Source organism: Bufo bufo, chromosome 2, assembly GCF_905171765.1.
Source record: "Bufo bufo chromosome 2, aBufBuf1.1, whole genome shotgun sequence".
NCBI classification, from domain to species: Eukaryota; Metazoa; Chordata; class Amphibia; order Anura; family Bufonidae; genus Bufo; species Bufo bufo.
Genome location: NC_053390.1, coordinates 788,845,615 through 788,865,551, shown reverse-complemented (window position 1 = coordinate 788,865,551; position 19,937 = coordinate 788,845,615). Strand labels below are relative to the sequence as shown.

The window sequence follows — 19,937 nt, the reverse complement described above, 5'->3', positions numbered from 1 at the left end:
TCCGCATTTGGAGTAGCAGCAATCCCGCTCTTTATTTTGGGGAAATTTTCCTTGAATTTTAGGCGTATAGTAAAGTCTATGAAGGATCTTAAATTGGATTAACCTATGCGCACTGGAAACCGACACCCTTCTCACATTCCTATAAATAGTAGACCACTGTAGTGGGGGGCAATTCAGCTCCTGCTCCCACTTAACTGTGCTCTTGAAAGGTGTTACAGTTGCCAGTGCGATTCAGAGTTTTCTATACAGTCTGGATAATTTCACTTTTTCGTATTTCTGAGCGTCACAAAAATCAAAAAAATATATTCTCTTGTGGAAAAAAAAGAGCCTCTATTCCTAGAGGCATTAAATGTATGTTTCAAACGTGAGTACATAAATAAATCTAATGGTGAACTATCAGTAAAACCAAACTCCGATAGTGATTTAAACTGACCCATATAAAAAAGGTCAGACACCCTGTTAATACCCTTACGGACCCAATAACCAAAATCTGTAATTTTGAAGAACTCCTCCAGTTCCCTGTTCTCCCACAGAGGGGTGAAACCAAATGGACCGGAAGACTTAAGGGTCTTCTTCAGTCTGTTCCAAACCCTCTGCAGAGAGCACGGGATCATCAAGGACCTCCTCATTCCCATGGACCCATTCTCCAGGCATGCAAAAATATTATCCACTGGTTTATCAAAATGTTTTGTTAAATATCGTGAAAGTAAACTCTCCTTGAAACAGCGACAACGCTGAATCTGTGCACACAAATAGTAACCTTGGAAAAAGGGTAGTGACAGCCCACCATCTGCCTCCGACAACCATAGATACCTCTGCTTTATACGCACTCTCTGCTCAATGCTTTTAAAAAGCGGTAAGAAGTCACAAATGTGACATGCGCCAAAATTAATGACTTTTTTTTTTAATGGCGTAAAAACTATTGATGAATCTTTCCCGTACACCAATGCTCACTCTCCGAGGAGAGCTGATCACAGCTGAAGGGGCACAGGGTTCCTCCCCCTTTGGTGATGTTTCAACAATCACTGATCCTGAAATCACAGGTACCCTTTAAAGCCTACTGGCGAATTTTCACGCACCAACTGAGTAAGCAATGATTGGGAAGGAACCGTTCCATCCTAATAATTGCCTGCTCATCAGAGGATGTAAGAGCTGCATTTACATTTGGGACAAGCAATGACCCCATACAGATTCAATTTGTTTGTGAGCAGCAGAGTGCTGCTTACACAGGATGATTGGCTGCGCCTAAACGATGATTTGGTTTCAGCGTAAACTATTATTTTGCCCGATGCATTAGCGTTTGACTGTTCGCCAGGTGATCGACGGCACCTTTCCATGAGCCAGTTGCTTACAAACATTCGTTCTCGATATTATGCCTGATAATAGTTTTGTGTAAAGGGACTTAAGTTTGGTACTTGTTGTCTTCTCCAAGCCTCACCTCTTGGTACTCAAATTTTTGTTCCTGGATGTTTGCCCCAATTTTTGCTTCCTAGACCTACAACTAGTCTGTGTGCCATGGGAACAAAGTCTTATATACAGCAGATCGAACACCTTCTTAGCATTCATACCCAGTTGTTAGTCATGATCTCAGAGGTGGTTATGGTGTCTAACAATTTTGTGATCACTGGAGAACAAACTAGTAAGTCCCTGTTTAAAGAGGTTCTCTTATCATGATCTTCATCACAGCCCGACGATCATCTGATGTCTGAAAGTCCGGTGTCAGAAACCCTTGGAGAACATCCAATGGAAGTTGTTGTACATGTAGTAATTCATGGATGGGCCAGATCCAGCAGAGATTAGAGTAGACATACTTATACAATCCCAGCCCTGTATCTTCTTCCATGTTAATGGAGTGTTATTTATGGTCTGAGTCTTTGGTAACGTTCTCCTCTTCTTCTTCTTTTTTTTTTTTTTTTTTTTTGGTAGGTCCTCTCTACGTCTTGGTGGAATATGCATCCAAAGGGAATCTAAGGGAGTATTTAAGGGCTCGCCGTCCTCCCGGGATGGACTACTCATTTGATACATGCAAGATTCCAGCTGAGCAGCTCACTTTCAAGGATTTGGTCTCCTGTGCTTACCAGGTCGCCCGTGGCATGGAGTACCTAGCATCTCAAAAAGTAGGTTTTTAATGAAAGCCACGTTAGTATTATTCTTAGCAGCAAATCCACCTTGAGGTTAAGGTTGGGAGGGAGCAGATGCATATTTGCCAACAGTCCTGGTTTGATGGGACAGTCCTATGAATCAACCCACGAAAGGGGCGTTCTGTTGTGTCGGGGGTGCCCCAATTTTTACTTGTTGTAAGTGTGCAGATGTAGCAGTAAAGAACTTGTCGTCTGACATCACACATGGGTTGTATCTATGTACATAGCTCTGCTACATTTGTACCTTACCCTGGCCTCCACGTCCATGAAATAATCAGTTCCTTTTTTTCAGGTCATGTCTCTCTAGGGAATCTAAGTTACACTGATAGCATGTCATCCACACCCCTGCTAGTTAATGAAGGGATCATTCTCACCCCAGCTCTCTCTGTGCTCAGCGTGCGACGTTTTGCATGCGTGGCTGAAACATTCTCCTTATGAAAGCGGATGGTACGGCGGGATGTCAGCAGTTCATTCATCTCCAAAACACTCCCCTGATGATTCTGCTGATAAACAGACCACCACAATAGTCCCGTGTAGTCAGCACGGTGTCCCTCGCCGGGGCTGATCCAGTATGGGGGTGCTCCATTATCTCTTTGTCCTCCGTCAGAGTACACAGCGGGCACAGAATGAAGGACTGGGGCATCTCTTTAGCTTCCACATTCTGCCTGTGGCTTTGTATATGAAAGATCTGCAGTGCCAGATGCTTCAGGCAAAGCTCATTGTGCAGGTTGTCAAAGCCGGATGACTTCTACCATAACCTACAGCGCTCTGAACTTCACATTTTGAAGCGGAGCCCAGACTAAAAGGAAAAGGGGTTCATATACTTAATTTTAATTTTTTTTCCCTTTCTTTTGGAAACACAATTTTGCACTTTTTGGAAAGCTCTGTGTGAAATTGCAGGAGCCCAGGAAGCAGCTACTCAATAGTGCTAAGCAAGTTTGCAGATGTAGCAGAGCTGAGCTTCATTATTTAGAACTACAGAGCGGTGTCCAGGGTGCAGAGTCTTGTCAAGAGTTCCTTATCAACCACTAGAGTCAGCTATGGAGGCATGGGTCACCTCTAGCCATGGACACTTAAGCTGCCTGTCTCTGCAGGACTGCTGGTGACATGGCGTTGCAAATTAAGGGACAAATTCAACTCTGCTGTGTCTATATGCATTCGTCAATATGGATATGTTGCATACTTTAGAATAGATCCATATGGATGCGTCTCTCCAGTTCCTGGACAAGGGTACATAGACTTGGGGTCCATTCACACGTTTGTGTGTGTTTCGTGGATCTGCAAAAGACGGACATCGGCGATGTGCGTTCCGCATTTTGCGGACCGCACATCGCCGGCACTTAATAGAAAATGCCTATTCTTGTCCGGAATTGCGGACAAGAATAGGACATGTTCTATTTTTTTCGGGATCGGAATTGCGGACCCAGAAGTGCAGATCCGCAATTCTGGATCCGGTCCACAATCGGTCCACAATTCTGTTCCGCAAAATGCGGAACAAAATTGCGGACGTGTGAATGGACCCTAATGCTTTTTCTCCCAGTATAGAAGACCTTTCGTATTTCACTGCTAAACTGCGCCCTCTAGAGGTACAAAAAAAAATACAAGTTCCAGTGTTTTCTGTGTTTGCTGGTCTCTGGTCCGCATATTGATAATCTGAATCCAAGCTGTGCCGCTCCAGCTGTTGGAGGAACTACAACTCTCAGCATTCCCTGACAGCTGGGAAACAATTGGATTGTGTTAGGGAGAAATACCAATCATCCTATATGAAGATTTTCTGACCAATGACCTGATTCTTACGTTCAGCATCCCCCATGTTGTCTTCGTCGATTATGATAAGACTTTTAGGGGTATGTATACTTTTGCAACCATTTATTTTGATTTTCCAAAATGAGGAACCCTTTCAAATGGACTCGATTAGAAGTATCCTATCGTTTTGTGTAGACCTATGTGTCTCCACGATTGCATACTACATACAGACCCTGCCTCTGATCTTGCATTCATGGACTACTTTACTCCCACTTTCCACCTTTTCTTGCTAATCTTCAGGCAGGAAGTTATGGAAGGAACTAAGTCATGACTACTGGATCTGACTACATAGGGCTTCTTTGTAGTCTGTAACCATGGAGACATATGACTCTGCCTGGAGGCTGTATACACAAAATTTAGAATTTTTTTTTATTTTTTTTTTAGATACATTGGGGCACTGCCGGCTCGTCCCCTACCCCACCCATTACCACACCCACTTTTTTTAGACCTGGCGTATGCAGGGAGAAGTAGCGGATTTCACCTGAAATATGCCTAATATAGGAGTATTTCAGCATCATAAATGACCCCCATTGATTGCAAAAGTATACCTATCCCTGAACAATTCCGATTGCAGGATCTATGTTGGCCTATATTGAATTTATAATTGATTTTAGCACAGACTTTTCAAGAATTGTTCCATTTTCTCTGCAGTGTATTCACCGAGACCTCGCAGCCAGGAATGTGCTCGTTACCGACGATAATGTGATGAAAATTGCCGATTTTGGCTTAGCCAGAGACATTCACAATATAGACTACTACAAGAAGACCACAAATGTGAGTAGCAGACTGTATATGGATGTGAGCACCAGGAGTGGGGACATTAGATTATAAGCTCCACAGGTCACAGACCGTGGCAATGATTATACATTTTGGGGGAGATTTATCAAAACGGATGTAAAGGAAAACTGGCTTAGTTGCCCATAGCAACCAATTAGATTCCGCCTTTAATTTTCCAAAGGAGCTCTGAAAAATGATAGGTGGATTCTGATTGGTTGCTATGGGCAACTAAGCCGGTTTTCCCTCGCACCAGTTTTAATGAAATCTCCCCCATTGTGTACAGAATATGCTGACACTGTGGGGCCGTTGTTGTTGCCCATAGTAACCAATCACAACGCAGGTTTAATTTTTCGAGAGCTCTATACGAAATGAAAGCTGTGCTGTGATTGGTTGCTATGGGCAACAGACAATAGGCCGTAATGGTTGGTGGAGGCCTGACCACTGGGATCCCCTGCTGACACAGAGAATTAAGTGAATGGGGTCCCTTCTTAAAGGGATTATCCCACAAAAATGATCAACCATCTACAGGATGTTGGATCGTTGGGATCCCTACGATCCTGAGAATGAGAGAGTGCCCACAAGTCACCTCTCCGAATGGAGTGGTAGTCATAATTGTCAACAGTCCCTAATTTTCAGGGACAGCCTGAAAATGGGTGGGGGTTATATAAGCCCCACCCATACGTGGTCCTTCCTGGTGGCCTACATTGCCTTAAATTAACCAACCACATTGTTGGTAGGTATGGGTAGTTCTCCTGTGCCCACTTCTTCTCCACTCACTTCTTTAGGACTGTTGGCGCACTTTCTACGTCAGTCCCATAGAACTGAATGGATCACCACTGCCGCTACTGCTCCAGTCAGACTCAAGGACCACTCAGTCTTGGGATTGCAGGGGTCCCCAGCGGTTGGACCCCCTTTGATCCGAGATTTACCCCCTATACTCCAGATAGGGGATCAATAATTTTCGTTTTGATAACCCCTTTAAATAGTGCTGTGGGCCCCTTCAATCTAAGCCCCGGCAGTGGTCTCCTCCCCACCATGTCCTGGCGATCTGCCATCACTTCCAATAGCGGAAAAGCTGAGTGTCCATTAATAGGACTGCTTTGCTGGACTCCTGAATGACGAACCTCTCTAGTCACAGCTGTCCGACAAGTATGCCGCCACATAACGAGACACGTCGTCCATTTGGTGGACGTCATAAGCCATATTGGTGGTCACCCATCTTTGCCAGTAGCTACGATAAAATTGTTAACCCTTTCTGAGCAAGTGCGTATATTGGCTGGGTGACATGGTGACTAGACCCCTGGTAAACGGGGGTATGGCATTTTCGGAAGGGATCACTGGGGACATAATGGATAATCCTCATACAGGATGTTGTGAGGTCTCCGCTCTTTTTCTACTGAGCGCTTCAGCTGGGATACAGCTGTGGTCAGCAGTCACCAGTGAAGGGTTTAGATAGAGGATTAGGAGGGAAGATGGGATGGTGCCAGGGCGGCTGCTCCAATGTGCTGATGGTACAGTCTGTTTTTTTTGTCTTTCCGATTACAGGGTCGGCTGCCTGTGAAATGGATGGCTCCGGAAGCATTGTTTGACCGTGTCTACACCCACCAGAGCGATGTGTAAGGATTAACATTTCTTCTCTACTCACATAAGCACATTGCAATGGAAGCAACGCTGATGTCACCTTCATTAAAAGTATACAATGGCGTTCAGAGGTTTTACACAGAAAAAAATTCTGCATAAAGAGCCAAATTATAGCTTGCGACACATTCCAGAGCTGCATTCACAATTCTGCAGGATCTCTCGGTATCCGCTGCTGCTTCAGTGTCTGCACAGAGAGAGTCCGCAAGTCTGTTATATTAAAAACGAATTGTCCTACAAAGCCGTGCTCGGAGGTCAGATAGGCTGTTAGAGCGTGTGCTTGTCAACAACGTGGCGACAGACTCCAGTAACAACCAGCAGAATTAGGAATACAGCTCTGCCATAGACACATATGCGCATACAGTCATGGGCAAAATTTTGGGTTCCACAAAGCTTGCTTCTTCAGTGTTTTTGGATACAATCCAGCTCCGCTGCACCAATTCTCCCCGCGGGGCTTTGTTTTCCTACCTGTTCGCATGCTATATACTACTGAGACTACTTATTGGCTCCACTGCTTATGTGTGGTGTATGGGCACATCATGACTGCAGCAGTGTGGAGGATCAGAGAGGGGGTTCCAATTTTTTTATTTATTTATTTTTTTATTCTAAAATTTGGACAACCCCTTTAAGCAACTGTATAGGGCTGTCATTTGTCCGCCATCATGTAGCCCTTATAATTAGGCGCAATACAAGTAGGCAGGGACAACAGAAGTAGGGGGAGCCAGCGGTACCATAGTGCAGAACAAAATACTGTCACAACGGAACACAAAATACTGCGAACCCTGCTGCAGTATTAAACTGTATGTTGTCCCGAGGACTTGAATTCAGATATGCCTGCATAAGTACCTGATGCTCCTAGCATATAGCGTATAAGAAGGGCTTGGGCGGCCCCCTGGGCATGGGTCCACCGGGACATTTCCCTGTAGAGTCTATGACCAGTCCGCCCCTGATAACATATGAGCCCTTACGTCATCCAGCATAAGGGCTGCCCTGGTAATATTCATGATCTATGAGCAAAATCAAAAATGTCTCCTTGAAGGAGGAGTGATGGTCAGAATAAGGCACAGGATCTGCTGCGATATACTGTATTCCAGAGGTGTCTAATCATGTTACATCCGCTCTCATACCAGTAGTTGTAGGCAACAGGTTAGCATGGCTTTGCTCCGCTCATGCCCTGCAGCGCTGTAGTCCAGCATGGCCAGTTTGTGCATGGATAATGTGATTTGTTCCATTCATCGGGCTCTGTGGAAATCTTTACAAAAGGGTTGGGGGCAGGGTAATGGAAGAGCTGTCATTGGTGTGATTAAATGCTCGTTTTAGTTTTAGACGTGGTGCCCGGCATTTCTTTCTTTTTTTTTTTGCAAATGAGCAGGATCAGCAGAGAGATCTCCAACTAAACAAGTAAAATGGCCCAGGCAATTAGTTCTACTAGAGTTATCTGTGCATGGTTGCACATGAATGCCCTACACCCTTCTAGCCAAGAATGAATTCTGCTGGAGAAACCCTTGTGAATATTAATTTATTTTTCTATGTTTTATATTTTTTTCTCCCTCAGATGGTCATTCGGAGTGCTTCTCTGGGAGATCTTTACTTTGGGGGGCTCTCCATACCCTGGGATCCCAGTTGAGGAACTCTTTAAGCTCTTAAAAGAAGGCCATCGAATGGACAAGCCAGCCAATTGCACACACGAGCTGTAAGTCCCAGGACTGATGTCTTCATCCACTGTATTACTTCATAGGCATTGTGTAACAATTCGGGATGATGGAACCAAGGGCGTGTGTACCATAGAGACAGGCACGGCGGCTGCTTTAGGGTCCCAGTATAAAGAGGCCCATTCCTAGTTGGTCCCTTGCCCTGTTGTAATGTTGGAAAGAAATTGGAATCATGAACATGGGAAGGGGCATCAGGACATTCCTGCCCTTAACGGTTAGGAATGTGGTGGTGTCAAGCAGCTGCTGAAAGGAGCCTAATGTTTATCTTTGTTATCCCTCAACCCATCCTTTATTTACTCCACTTGAGTTGTACATAGAGGACAGGATAAGACTAATAGTGATGGGTCTCCTATACTGGTAGCTATGGTAGATGTATCCAATGGAGACAGTGGTAGCTTACATGAGCAGCAAGAGTGAAAGCGGACACTGGAAATTTGTCCCCATAGCGTTGATTTGCCTGAATGATTATCCTCTTCCATTTAAAGGGGACTTGGATATTGATGACCAACCCTCGGGTTAGGTCATGAGTATCAGTTCAGTGGGGATCCAACACCTGACAGTGACACCTAAACCGATCAGCTGTTTCAGTAGCCGCCAGAGCCTTAAACTATACAGTGGACGGAGACAAAAACAGAAGTCTTCACCCATTTTGTACTTTCCGGTGCCAGCTTACTGGAGCTCAGCTCCCATTCAGTTAGATTGGGAGTAGAGCTGCAGTGCCCTGATATGGGCACTACACAGTGGGATGGAGCCTTCTGTATCCGGCTTCGTCCACTGTATAGTTTCCAGCATCAGTCAAAACATATGATCGGTGGGGATGCAGAGTGTCAGACTATCCTATTCTGAGGGTCGGTCATCAATATCTAAATCCAGGAGAACCCCTTTAACAACTTAACTCTAACAATAAGACAGAGCTCAATACAAGCATCAACACAAGGGACAAAGGACAGAGTAGAGACTTCAACCTTAACCAACATGAGATGTCTACTAGCATTCTTTGAGTGGATGGACCTTATTGGTCGTTGTCTTGACTGGTCAATACTTTTTGGATAATATATGTTCTCTTGTTCACAGCTACATGATTATGAGAGAGTGCTGGCATGCTGTCCCATCACAAAGACCGACATTCAAGCAGCTTGTTGAAGACCTTGACCGCGCTCTTACTGTCACATCTACTGATGTAAGTCTTTAAATACCACACGTATGTGTGTAATGTTATAGGTAACCTTTAGAGGAGTATAGCTGTGTTATTGTAACCCATTCACAAATCAAATTTTTTGAAGAGGTTCCATTACTAAGGTGTGTGCCATTCATTTGTAGACAGTAGACTATCCTTATGACCATCCTTGGTTAATTTGGAGTGTAGATATCTACACTAGGGTGCCATACTTTGAAATGGTTGTGCGCTTTGGACAGCCCCTTATTGGATTGGTCTTCCAACAATAGGTTGTTTGTGGGCTATGCCAGGAACCCCACCAAATAGATGTAATCTGTGGAGGAAACGGGCAGCAAGTGACGACAAATTTCCCTACAGAGCCCCACAGGATAAATTAAGCATTACACCATTCCCATTGAAATCAACAGACTACGTTTTTAATACACGGACATGCCAGGTCCACCAGAACGAGAGTTGGTCTTTGTATCTACTCTGACAGCTCTTTAATATCCTGTTTCAAAATGGATTTTGTGAACTAGACAACCTATTTAAATATACACATTTGATTGGTCTAGGATTTTATTGCTGAAGTTGGTCTTGTAGACCCCCTCATTGAGTTGTCTGAGTCTAACTATCAATGTTTCCTTGTGGGGAACAACACACTACTGTACAGTGTATGTACCTAGCACTGATCCTACGACTTGCATTACACTACCACAACATGACTAGTTCATTGCTGTCTGTAAAAATTCTACAGTTTGTTCGGATGTATGCTGTAAGCCCCCATTGTAGAATTCCCCCAGCCCCCGTTACACAAAGACCCTCTGTCCGCTGACTGGGACACCTTGTTTCCTTACTCGTAATTGAAGCAATTTGTGCGAATGAATGACGTGACTTTAAAATCTGCACTGTGCATTACTCTGCCAGAACGATTAGCTCCGATTGATCACTCTGCTCTTAAGGCTTTCTATGAAAAATCACACATTACCAAAGAGTTAGTTGTCTGATGTGAGGATGAACTAAATAGTAGCTACAAACATTTATTATATTATTATTATTTTCAATTATTATCATTTTATGTTAATTTTTATCATATTTATTATATTATTTGTATTAGGCTTATTTATTATATTTTAAAATTAATATTTATTTAAAAAAAATATTTATTTTATAACTTTTTATTTTACATTATTATATTTTAGTTATTTTCCTTTGTATTAGTATTATCATTTTATGTTATATTTTTATTGTTTTTGCTTCATTAGAATTTACTTTTTGACTTTATTAGTTTTTTTATAATTTTTCGTAAAATTTTTATCATTTTTCGTAAAATTTTTATCATTTTTGCATATTACGTTTATTTTATTATGTTTATTTTACTTTGTATTAGTTTTATCATATTATTTTTATGATTACATATAACATGTATACTATTCATGGTCAGCAATAACCTACTGCCCCCAAGTGGCCAAAGAAATAGAATCAGAGGATTTTTTTATTTTTTTATTTTTTATTTCTGGATGCAATTGAATATCGTAATTTACCTTTTTTTTATATTTCAGGAGTACCTCGACCTCTCTGTGCCATTTGAACAGTATTCACCAGCGTGCCAGGATAGTCACAGCACTTGCTCATCAGGAGACGACTCAGTCTTTGCACATGATATTCTTCCAGATGAGGTCTGTCTTCCTAAGCACCAGCAATATAACTGCATCATCAGAACATGACTTTTTAAGCCAGACACCCAGGAGGAATGTAGACTAGTGGCATACGGACAGAAGTGCCCAGTCGTTACAAGGAATTTTTTTTCTTTGAGCCGTATAAAGTACTTGCTGTATACAAAGTCATGAAGCACTGTTTGGCCTGAAGGAACTTATCACGTGCCAAGATATAGAGAAGACGAAAAGAGAAATATATTAGAATTTATATATTTGAAAAGGAGAATGTTAACACTAGGGATCCTTGTGCTGTGACCCTCCTAGTGACCGAAGAGGAGCAACCAATCTGTGCCTGTGATGCTAGAAGAGAATCCAGTAAATCAGAACACACTCCAAACTAAACTGCATGTTTTATTTTTTTGTTTTTTTTCATGGAATATGATGAATGTTTTTGGGGCACAACTCAAACACTGTTTTGCTTTTGGGTATCTGAGTATTAGTACAACTTTTTAAGCGCTCATGCTTTTTTCTATGGATGGAAACAGAGCTCTTACCTATAAGTCTGCTCATGCCAATTAAGGCGGAGTACCCCCCCCCCCCCCTTCAAATCCTTATTTTTTTGGTCACACTTGCCACTTTTCAGAACTTCTATCGCCACCACTAACCCCGAGCACTTGTAGCAGATCAGAAAGCACGTGCAAAAATGGCTGATTTAATTTAAAACTAAAAAAAGTAATCAAAATTGTAGCCTACACGATTTGCTGTAAAATCTACATTTTTAAATTACAAATTTAAAATGTTTCACTTTAGTTAAAAAAAAATACTGTTCAAAATGAATTACCACTGGTAATTTTTGCTCCTTAAAGGGGTTGGCCCATCTCACACATTGGGGGCATATCACTATGATATGGCACCAATGTCCCACCTTTCTAGAACGGAGCCAGCAGACCGCGCATGCACCACCAATCCTCCTCCATTCATTTCTATGGGAGTGCCAAAAGTAGCCGAGTGGTGTGCTTGGCTATTTTCAGAAGTCTCATAGAAATGCATGGGAAGTGCACAGCGCAGCCGCCGCTCCGTTCACTTCAGAAATAGCGCTTGGCTCTTTTTGGCAGTCCCATAGAAATGAATGGAGGAGGATGGCGGCGCATGTGCGGTCTGCTGTCCTTCACTTTGCTGGACTCAGTTCTAGAGATAGGTGGGACATTGGTGGCATATCCTAGCGAAATGCCACCAATGTGTGAGGTGGCCCAACCCTTTTAACTAAACCTCCTATACCCTAAAGCAGAACGACTGAGAATACCTCAAAATAGAGTGTAACAAAATGTAAATTCCCATGCATACGTGATGTATATAAGAAAAACAAATTGTATAGAAAAAAAAAAAAACACACACACACAAAAAGTGTTATCAGTCCCGGATTCATAGCATTGCAATCTAGAATGACACTGATCCATAACATAATTTTAACATAATTTTATTTTATTATTGTCAGTTTTGTTTTAAAAATTATTTTGTTTGAACCCTGTATATTTGTAAAGTTATTTATAGACTTTATTAATCCGCTTATCCTAGGCCTAGCTTTCCTGTACACACCATGCCTCCACCTTTAACTTATTAACAGTCCAGATAATTATTTTTTCTGCTTTTTTTTTTTTTTTTTATGTTTATTCAAAATTATCTGGAAAAGAAAATGTACAAAATGTATAGTCTTTTTAGCTGCATTATATGATTGTATGTATATGTATATATTTGCTGTTTGGTAGAAGAGGACAGCGCAGCAGAGAGAGATTATTTACAACGGCTTTCAAAAAAAAATACTCTAATTTATATTTATCTAATTTTTGTCTTCATTTACAGTGTGAAACCATGGTCATGATTTTTTTTAGGTTTTTTAGTGTTTATTTTTTGTAATTATCAAAGTGGGAGTGATTGCTGGTCAATAGAAAGTTCTAATAATAAGCGATTGCATGGAATATTCCTGCTGACTGTTGCTTTGGATATTCGTGTGATTTTTTATTTTTTTTTCTATTTTTTTAATTTTTACAACTGGTATTGGAGTGCTCATCATTAACCTCGAGAAGACACCCTGCAAGGTCGCATCAAACTTGTTCATACAGTATTTATTTTATTATCTTGGACTGCATTGAAATAAATAAAAAAAAGACAGAACTTTACTATATTGCAATAAACAAATTTTATAAATGATGTACTAAGATAATTTGCTTAAAATGTGTTCTACCTAAGGACGCCCAGCTCTCCTTTCCTACCTTAAATGTGAATGTTTTCTGATGTTCTCACTTAAAACCAGACACTGATATTTGTTTTTTTAAATTAGTTATTTCTTTTTTGTTTTATTTAGATTTTATTTTATTTTTTTTATAAACTTTCTTCTTGGAATATAATATTTTTTATTTTATTTTGTGTTTTTTTTACTATATGCACACAAGAAATGTAGCTTTACGTACAATCTCTAAAATCAGTCCACAGCCTATCTGTGATTCCAGGATAAATATATATATTTTTAATGCCACATCAGCTTGCCAAATTAGAATGCACCGAAGAGATTCTGGATGGACTATTATTGCACCTTTTCATGGGCCTTTTTAATAATTCTGAATTCTACATGCGTTGCAGGCAAATATTGTAGATGGAGCCGTGTTTTAGTTACAATTCGAGTGCCTTTTTTATTTTATTTTTCTTCATATTTTCTTACAACTGTCTGCTGTGTGTACATTCCAGATATTGAACGTGTCCACCCCCCCCCCAGTAATGGAATAAGAATATGCAAGGCTGTGCATGGATTGAACTGTCACTAAGAATTATAAATATATAAATATATATATAAATATATAATTTATTGAGGTTTTTATGAAATGTATCTGTTGTAGACTTTGAATTAACAATTTTCTTATTGAACATTATATATAGTTTTATAGCAAGAACTATCTTTGAAATCTAAGTGAAGCTGACTTTTCTTACATTTTTATACTGCTGACTTTGCATTCCACAGATTTTTCATGGTGTAGCTGGATTTGTGTAAGGGGAATGGTTTGGTTTTAAAAATTTTTTTACCTGACCTGTGCTGCTGGTGTGAAGAGTTGTGGGATAGACACCAAATCAATTATCATTCTGTTTTTTGTTAACTTGGCAAACATAACTTTTACCAGAACAATAAAGCTAAACCTGTCTTGTTAACGCGTGGACATTCTTACATTAAAATGAGCCGATCGTGGTTGCGGGAGTGTGTGTGACCGAGCCCGTGGGGGAAGGACCAGTGCCCAGCATTTTCAATCAAGTCTGCATCTTTAAAGCGCATTCACACGACCGTAGTGTTTTTTTGCAGTCCGCAGAACACGGATACTGGCCCGTGTGCGTTCCGCAATTTTCAGACCGCCCACGCATGGCCAGCACTATGATAGAAATGCGTATTCTTGTCCGGTCCAGAATAGAACACGCTCTATCTTTTTTTTTGCGGGGCCGTGGAACGGTGTACTGTCCGCATCTTTTGAAATGAATGGGTCCCCAAACGTTTCCAAAAATTGCAAAACCGTTCATACGGTCGTGCAAATGAGCCCTTAGGATGTGGATCCAGATGAAAACTGTGCCAGAGCAGAGAGACATTGACTACCTGCCACCCAATTTAGACCTGTAGCCTACTAGAGGTTGGGAGCACTCCGATGACACCGGCGTCCCATTGCAGGAGGTGCAATGCAGTGAATTCATAGCGTCAGCTGCACTGGGACACTGACGGACAAGCAACAGCATGAAGACGATCTAGCAGCTTGCCATGGGAATGGAAGGAACTTAAGTCAATTTTTATTTATTTTTTTTCATTGGCAAAAAGGGGGACGTTATTCTATTGTAGGGGCATAAGGGGGGGGGGGGCATTATTTTATTGTGGGGACCCAAAGGTATACATTGTTCTACTGTAGAGGTGCAAAAGGACACATTGTTCTATTGTGGGGCATTAATCCATTGTAGGAGCACAAAAAGGACACCATTACTGTGTGGGCACTATTCCTATTTGGGGAGCACTAGGACTGTGAGGAGCACAAAAGGGGGGGGGGGATATTTAATCTCTGGGTCACCAAGGGGGAGCGCAGTTTTAAAAAATGACTCGCCGCTCGTTAAAATCCAAATTCACCTTTATTGTAACAAAAGTTTAAAATCGCTGCATAGCAAAAGAAGATAGTAGTCCCACTGGATCACCTACGCATTTTGGACAGTGAAAAATAACAAAGAAAGCAAAGCTAGCTATTTAAGCAATGTATCGAGCTGAAATTAATGAGGGTTCAAGAGATGGAACCTCCTACAACAAATACTGGGAACTTCACGTGGTATTCGCTCACGTATATGTGATATCTTAGAGAGGTTGTCCGGCTTCAGAGCTGAACCCAGACATATGCCCATTTTCACCCAGGCAGCCCCTCTGACATGGGCATTGGAGCATTTCATGCTCCAATGCTCTCCTTTGCCCTGCTCTCAATCGCGCAGAGCAAAGGCTTTTTCTGAGATCCGGTGACGTACTGGGCTCTCCATGGGTAAGCTAGGAAGAGGCTTCCACCTAGCAGTGAGCCTGGCGATGTCACCGGCACTAATGGGCGGGCTTTAGCGCTGCCGTAGCCTGTAAAATGGCTAGGGCAGCGCTGAGGCCTGCCCATCAGTGCCGATGACGTCACTGGGAACATTGCTAGGCTTCCGCCTAAACAAACCGCTCCGATGCTCATATCAGGGGGGCTGATGCAGCGCTGGAGAGAAGTGGAGCAGTGACTGTGGTCAGAAGGACGAGTCCCACTGGCCACCAATAAAAAGATGGCTATCTTTCAAAGTTTTCTGCCTGCTGCTTTTCTTGCGCTTTGCCGTCAGAGAAGACAGGGACTCCAGTGGAAATTATAAGGCTTGAATAGCGGCGGAGCTGGTATTGCAGGCAGTGTCTTCCCCGGCCATTACATCCCCCCCTCCCAGTGTCCTCCAACCCCATGTACTGCTCAGACCGAGCATGATCAGTAGATCTGCCAGGCAGATCTATGGCCATGTGTGACAGTACTGGGGCCCTATAGGGGATGGTTTAAGGTGCTGGGAACACTATAGTGGACTGTTAAACTGCTGGGGGCGTTATAGCAGGCATTTAGGTTACTGGGGGCATTATAATGGGCATTATAATTACTGGGGGCATTATAATGGGCATTATAATTACTGGGGGCACTATATGGGAGCATTATAACTACCCTGGGCACTATAGAGGGGCCTTACTACTTTTGGGAGCTCTGAGGGTTTTATTACTACTAGGAGCACTATGGAGAGCTTTATCACCAGTGATGGCCAGTTTGCCGTGTTCGCCCGTGAACACATGCGGGCTGCCGTCTTAAATTACAAGTCTGGCGATGCACAGGTAAGCCCTTACCTGTGCCTGCGCCGCGAGCCGGTCTGAAACAAATGCGGTCACCGGGAGCAGGCAGTTCAGAGAACAGCCGCCGGGGGCCTTCATCGGGCTGTTCTCGGAACTGCCTGCTCCCGGTATCCGCATTTGTTTCAGACCGGCTCGCGGCGCAGGCACAGGTAAGGACTTACCTGTGCATCGCCGGACTTGTGATTTAAGATGGCAGGCCACATGTGTTCGCCGGCGAACTGGCCATCACTGTTTATCACTACTAGGGGCACTTTGAGCGATTTTACTGCTGGGTCATGATGAGGGGCTTTAATACTACTGGAGGCACTATGGGAGAAATGATTTCTATTATAGGGTATTATTACTACTACTACCATAGGTAGTATTGGGGGTGTTATTATTTGGAACAGTATGAAGGGCACTACTGCTAACGGATACTTTGGTGGAGCATTATCACTATTGGGGCACTGTTACTAATGAGGGCACTCTGGGAGAGAATTATTAGTATTGGTGGGACTTTGGGGAGCACTGTTATTATAGGGGGACAATTTATATGGTACTAGGCATGGTTACATGCCATACACCTTCACATCTCTGACACTGTTACAGAGGTGTACACTCACCCGTTTCATCCTTGTCAGTCTTTGTTTACATGGCTTCAGCAGTGATGCCAGAAAGTCCAGCACGTAACATGCATCATCACTGCAGCCATATAAACAAAGAACTCCTAGTAGTTTCTGCCATATTTTATTTTTAACTACCGAACAACCCTTTTAATTCTGGGATGTTTGTGATTCAAGGGCATTTTGTTTAGGACATTGGAAGGGGGGGGGGAGTGGAATGGGGGGCGTGATCTCTAAAAAGGGGGCAGGTTGTATGCCCCTAAAATTTTGGGCTGTCCATGATTTTTGGTTCAGTTGTCCAGAAAAATTTAAAGGGAATGTTGGCAACAGTGGTTGGGGGTCTGAATCCCGGCACCCCTGCTGATCAGCCCTTCCTCGGTCTGTGACATAATTTTACCAATTGGTCATATGGCCTTTGTGCAGCTCAATCCCATTCAAGTGGCAACTAAACAGGGCTATTATACAGTACAATGTGCGACACTGTGCTAGTCTGAGTGCTATGGCCCATTAAAACACCTGACCGGCAGAGGTTCCAGAAGCCAGATCCCCACTGATCAGAGGTTGATGACCTATCCTGAGGATAGGTCATAAGTGTGTAAGTCTCAGAAAACCCCTTTAACTATAAGGTGTTCCTGTAGAAGTGTTTATTTCATATTGCAATGGTCATGGTCTGCAGGGCTCTTATTTTTTAATGAGGCCAATCTGAGGCATGACAAGTACATAAGCCCGCTATTAATAAGGCTGTGTTCACACTTGTGTTGTGGCTTGACTTCTAACGCGGAGCATCAGGTTCCAACATGGTGTCGGTCTTTCATGGGAACGCAGAGGTGAACAGAGCCTAAGTGGAAAAGCTGTAGCATCATACAAACATTACTAAGATGAAGACTTCCTTCAAGGGGTTCTCTCAGCAAATTTACCACTTCTCTGAAGAAAACGGCCCCAGCGCCCAGCAATGAGCTTATATTACAGGGGGGAGTGCAGAGAAAATAAATGGGCTAATTCTGACAATAGGGACACTTTAAGTATTAAAACCTAAGAAACACTATATAAATGTGGTATCGCTGTAATCGTACAAGGTATACTGTAAAACACTAAACCCATAAAACTATGGCAGAATTGCATTATTTTTCTAATTTTACCCCATTTGGAATTTCCAGCTTCCCACTACATTTTATGAAACTAATTTTAGTGGAAAAAAAAAAATCACAAAAAACAGATAACAATGTACTAAGACAATAGATGCAAACATTATATATGGACTAAGCCCTCACTCTGATACGAAAAAATCTGAGACTCTCAGCCAATATATTTTGATCAAAACACATCTGTGGCCACCTACCAGCGCCAAGGTGGTCTCAGTCAGACAGGTCCTACTTTAAACCTACCTATGCTGTTAGGCATCTATGTTCAGGAGATAGAGCACATAGAGGTGAATAGGAGCAGCACACTAAGGGCAGTGTTCCCTCTAAGCTGCGCGGGTGAGCGGCCGCGCAGCAATTATTGTGCCCCCGCTCACAAGTTTAATAAGTCTGCTCGGCACCCGCTCACCCTGCTTGAAAAATGCACACACTTGCCGCCCCACACTATTGATGAGTTCTTCCTCTGTGTGCGTGGTAAGCGGGGCGCCGCCTACCACATATTCCCGTGCTACTGCTGCCTCCTCCTTCTTTTTCTGACCAAAAAGGAGGACTGAGCAGCAGTGCACAGGGAGAGGTAACAAGGAGGCGGTACCATCTTAGAAGCTAGACTCCGTCCTGGGAGCTTCCTGCTACATAGTATGCTGGGGATAGACCTGGAGGGCATGCTGCTGCAGAACACAAGGGGTTAAACCACTGGCAGGAACACACCATCCCGGAGATAGTGTTCTGCAGCAGCATGCCCTCCACCTATGTACAGCCTATCCCTATATACAGTCTATACCTATGTACAGCCTATCCCTATATACATACTATACCTATATACAGCCTACAACTACAGTCATGTGAAAAAATTAGGACACCCTTTGAAAGCATGTGGTTTTTTGTAACATTTTTAATAAATGGTTATTTCATCTCCGTTTCAACAATACAGAGAGATTAAAGTAATCCAACTAAACAAAGAAAACTGAAGAAAAGTCTTTTCAAGATCTTCTGTAAATGTCATTCTACAAAAATGCCTATTCTAACTGAGGAAAAAGATAGGACACCCTCACACGTATTCCCTCTTAAATTGGCTCAGATCTCACACAGGTATATCACACCAGGTGCACATAATTAGTAGATCGTTACTCTGCATGTTGAATGAGGCTTGCCCTATTTAAACCTCAGACATTTAGTTTGGTGTGCTCCTGACTGTTGAAGTGAGAGTGAGCACCATGGTGAGAGCAAAAGAGCTGTCAGAGGACTTCAGAAAAAAGATTGTAGCAGCCTATGAGTCTGGGAAGGGATTTAAAAAGATCTCAAAAGATTTTGAAATCAGCCTTTCCACTGTCCGGAAGATAGTCTACAAGTGGAGGGCTTTCAAAACAACTGCCAACATGCCCAGGACTGGTCGCCCCAGCAAGTTCACCCCAAGAGCAGACCGCAAGATGCTAAAAGAGGTATCCAAAAACCCTAAAGTGTCATCTCGAGAACTACAGCAGGCTCTGGCTACTGTTGATGTAGAAGTACATGCCTCTACAATCAGAAAGAGACTGTACAAGTTTAACTTGCATGGGAGGTGTGCAAGGAGGAAACCTTTGCTTTCCCAGAGAAACATCGAGGCCAGACTGACATTTGCCAGCGATAAAGTTGACAAAGACCAGGACTTCTGGAATAATGTTCTTTGGACAGATGAGTCCAAAATTGAATTATTTGGACACAACAGCAGAGGACATGTTTGGCGTAAACCAAACACAGCATTCCAAGAAAAGAACCTCATACCAACTGTGAAGCATGGAGGTGGAAGTGTCATGGTTTGGGGCTGCTTTGCTGCAGCAGGACCTGGTCAGCTCACCATCATAGAATCCACGATGAATTCTACTGTGTATCAGAAGGTGCTTGAAGAACATGTGAGA

The 19,937-nt window shown here is 42.7% G+C and overlaps 1 protein-coding gene across 6 annotated transcripts in view; it reads left to right on the top strand.

Moving 5' to 3' along the window:
* FGFR3 (fibroblast growth factor receptor 3) overlaps nt 1–13,676 on the top strand; it is a 77,322-nt gene extending 63,646 nt beyond the window's left edge. For 5 of the 6 annotated variants that reach the window (XM_040419230.1, XM_040419229.1, XM_040419228.1 and 2 more), the window contains exons 13-18: nt 1,927–2,117; nt 4,599–4,721; nt 6,270–6,340; nt 7,918–8,055; nt 9,149–9,254; nt 10,793–10,957. In XM_040419230.1, coding sequence (XP_040275164.1) covers nt 1,927–2,117; nt 4,599–4,721; nt 6,270–6,340; nt 7,918–8,055; nt 9,149–9,254; nt 10,793–10,957 — 794 coding nt within the window. Of the gene's footprint in view, nt 1–1,926; nt 2,118–4,598; nt 4,722–6,269; nt 6,341–7,917; nt 8,056–9,148; nt 9,255–10,792 lie in introns of all 6 variants that reach the window. The other variant, XM_040419225.1, reaches the window with a different exon arrangement.
* Nucleotides 13,677–19,937: the final 6,261 nt, after the last annotated feature.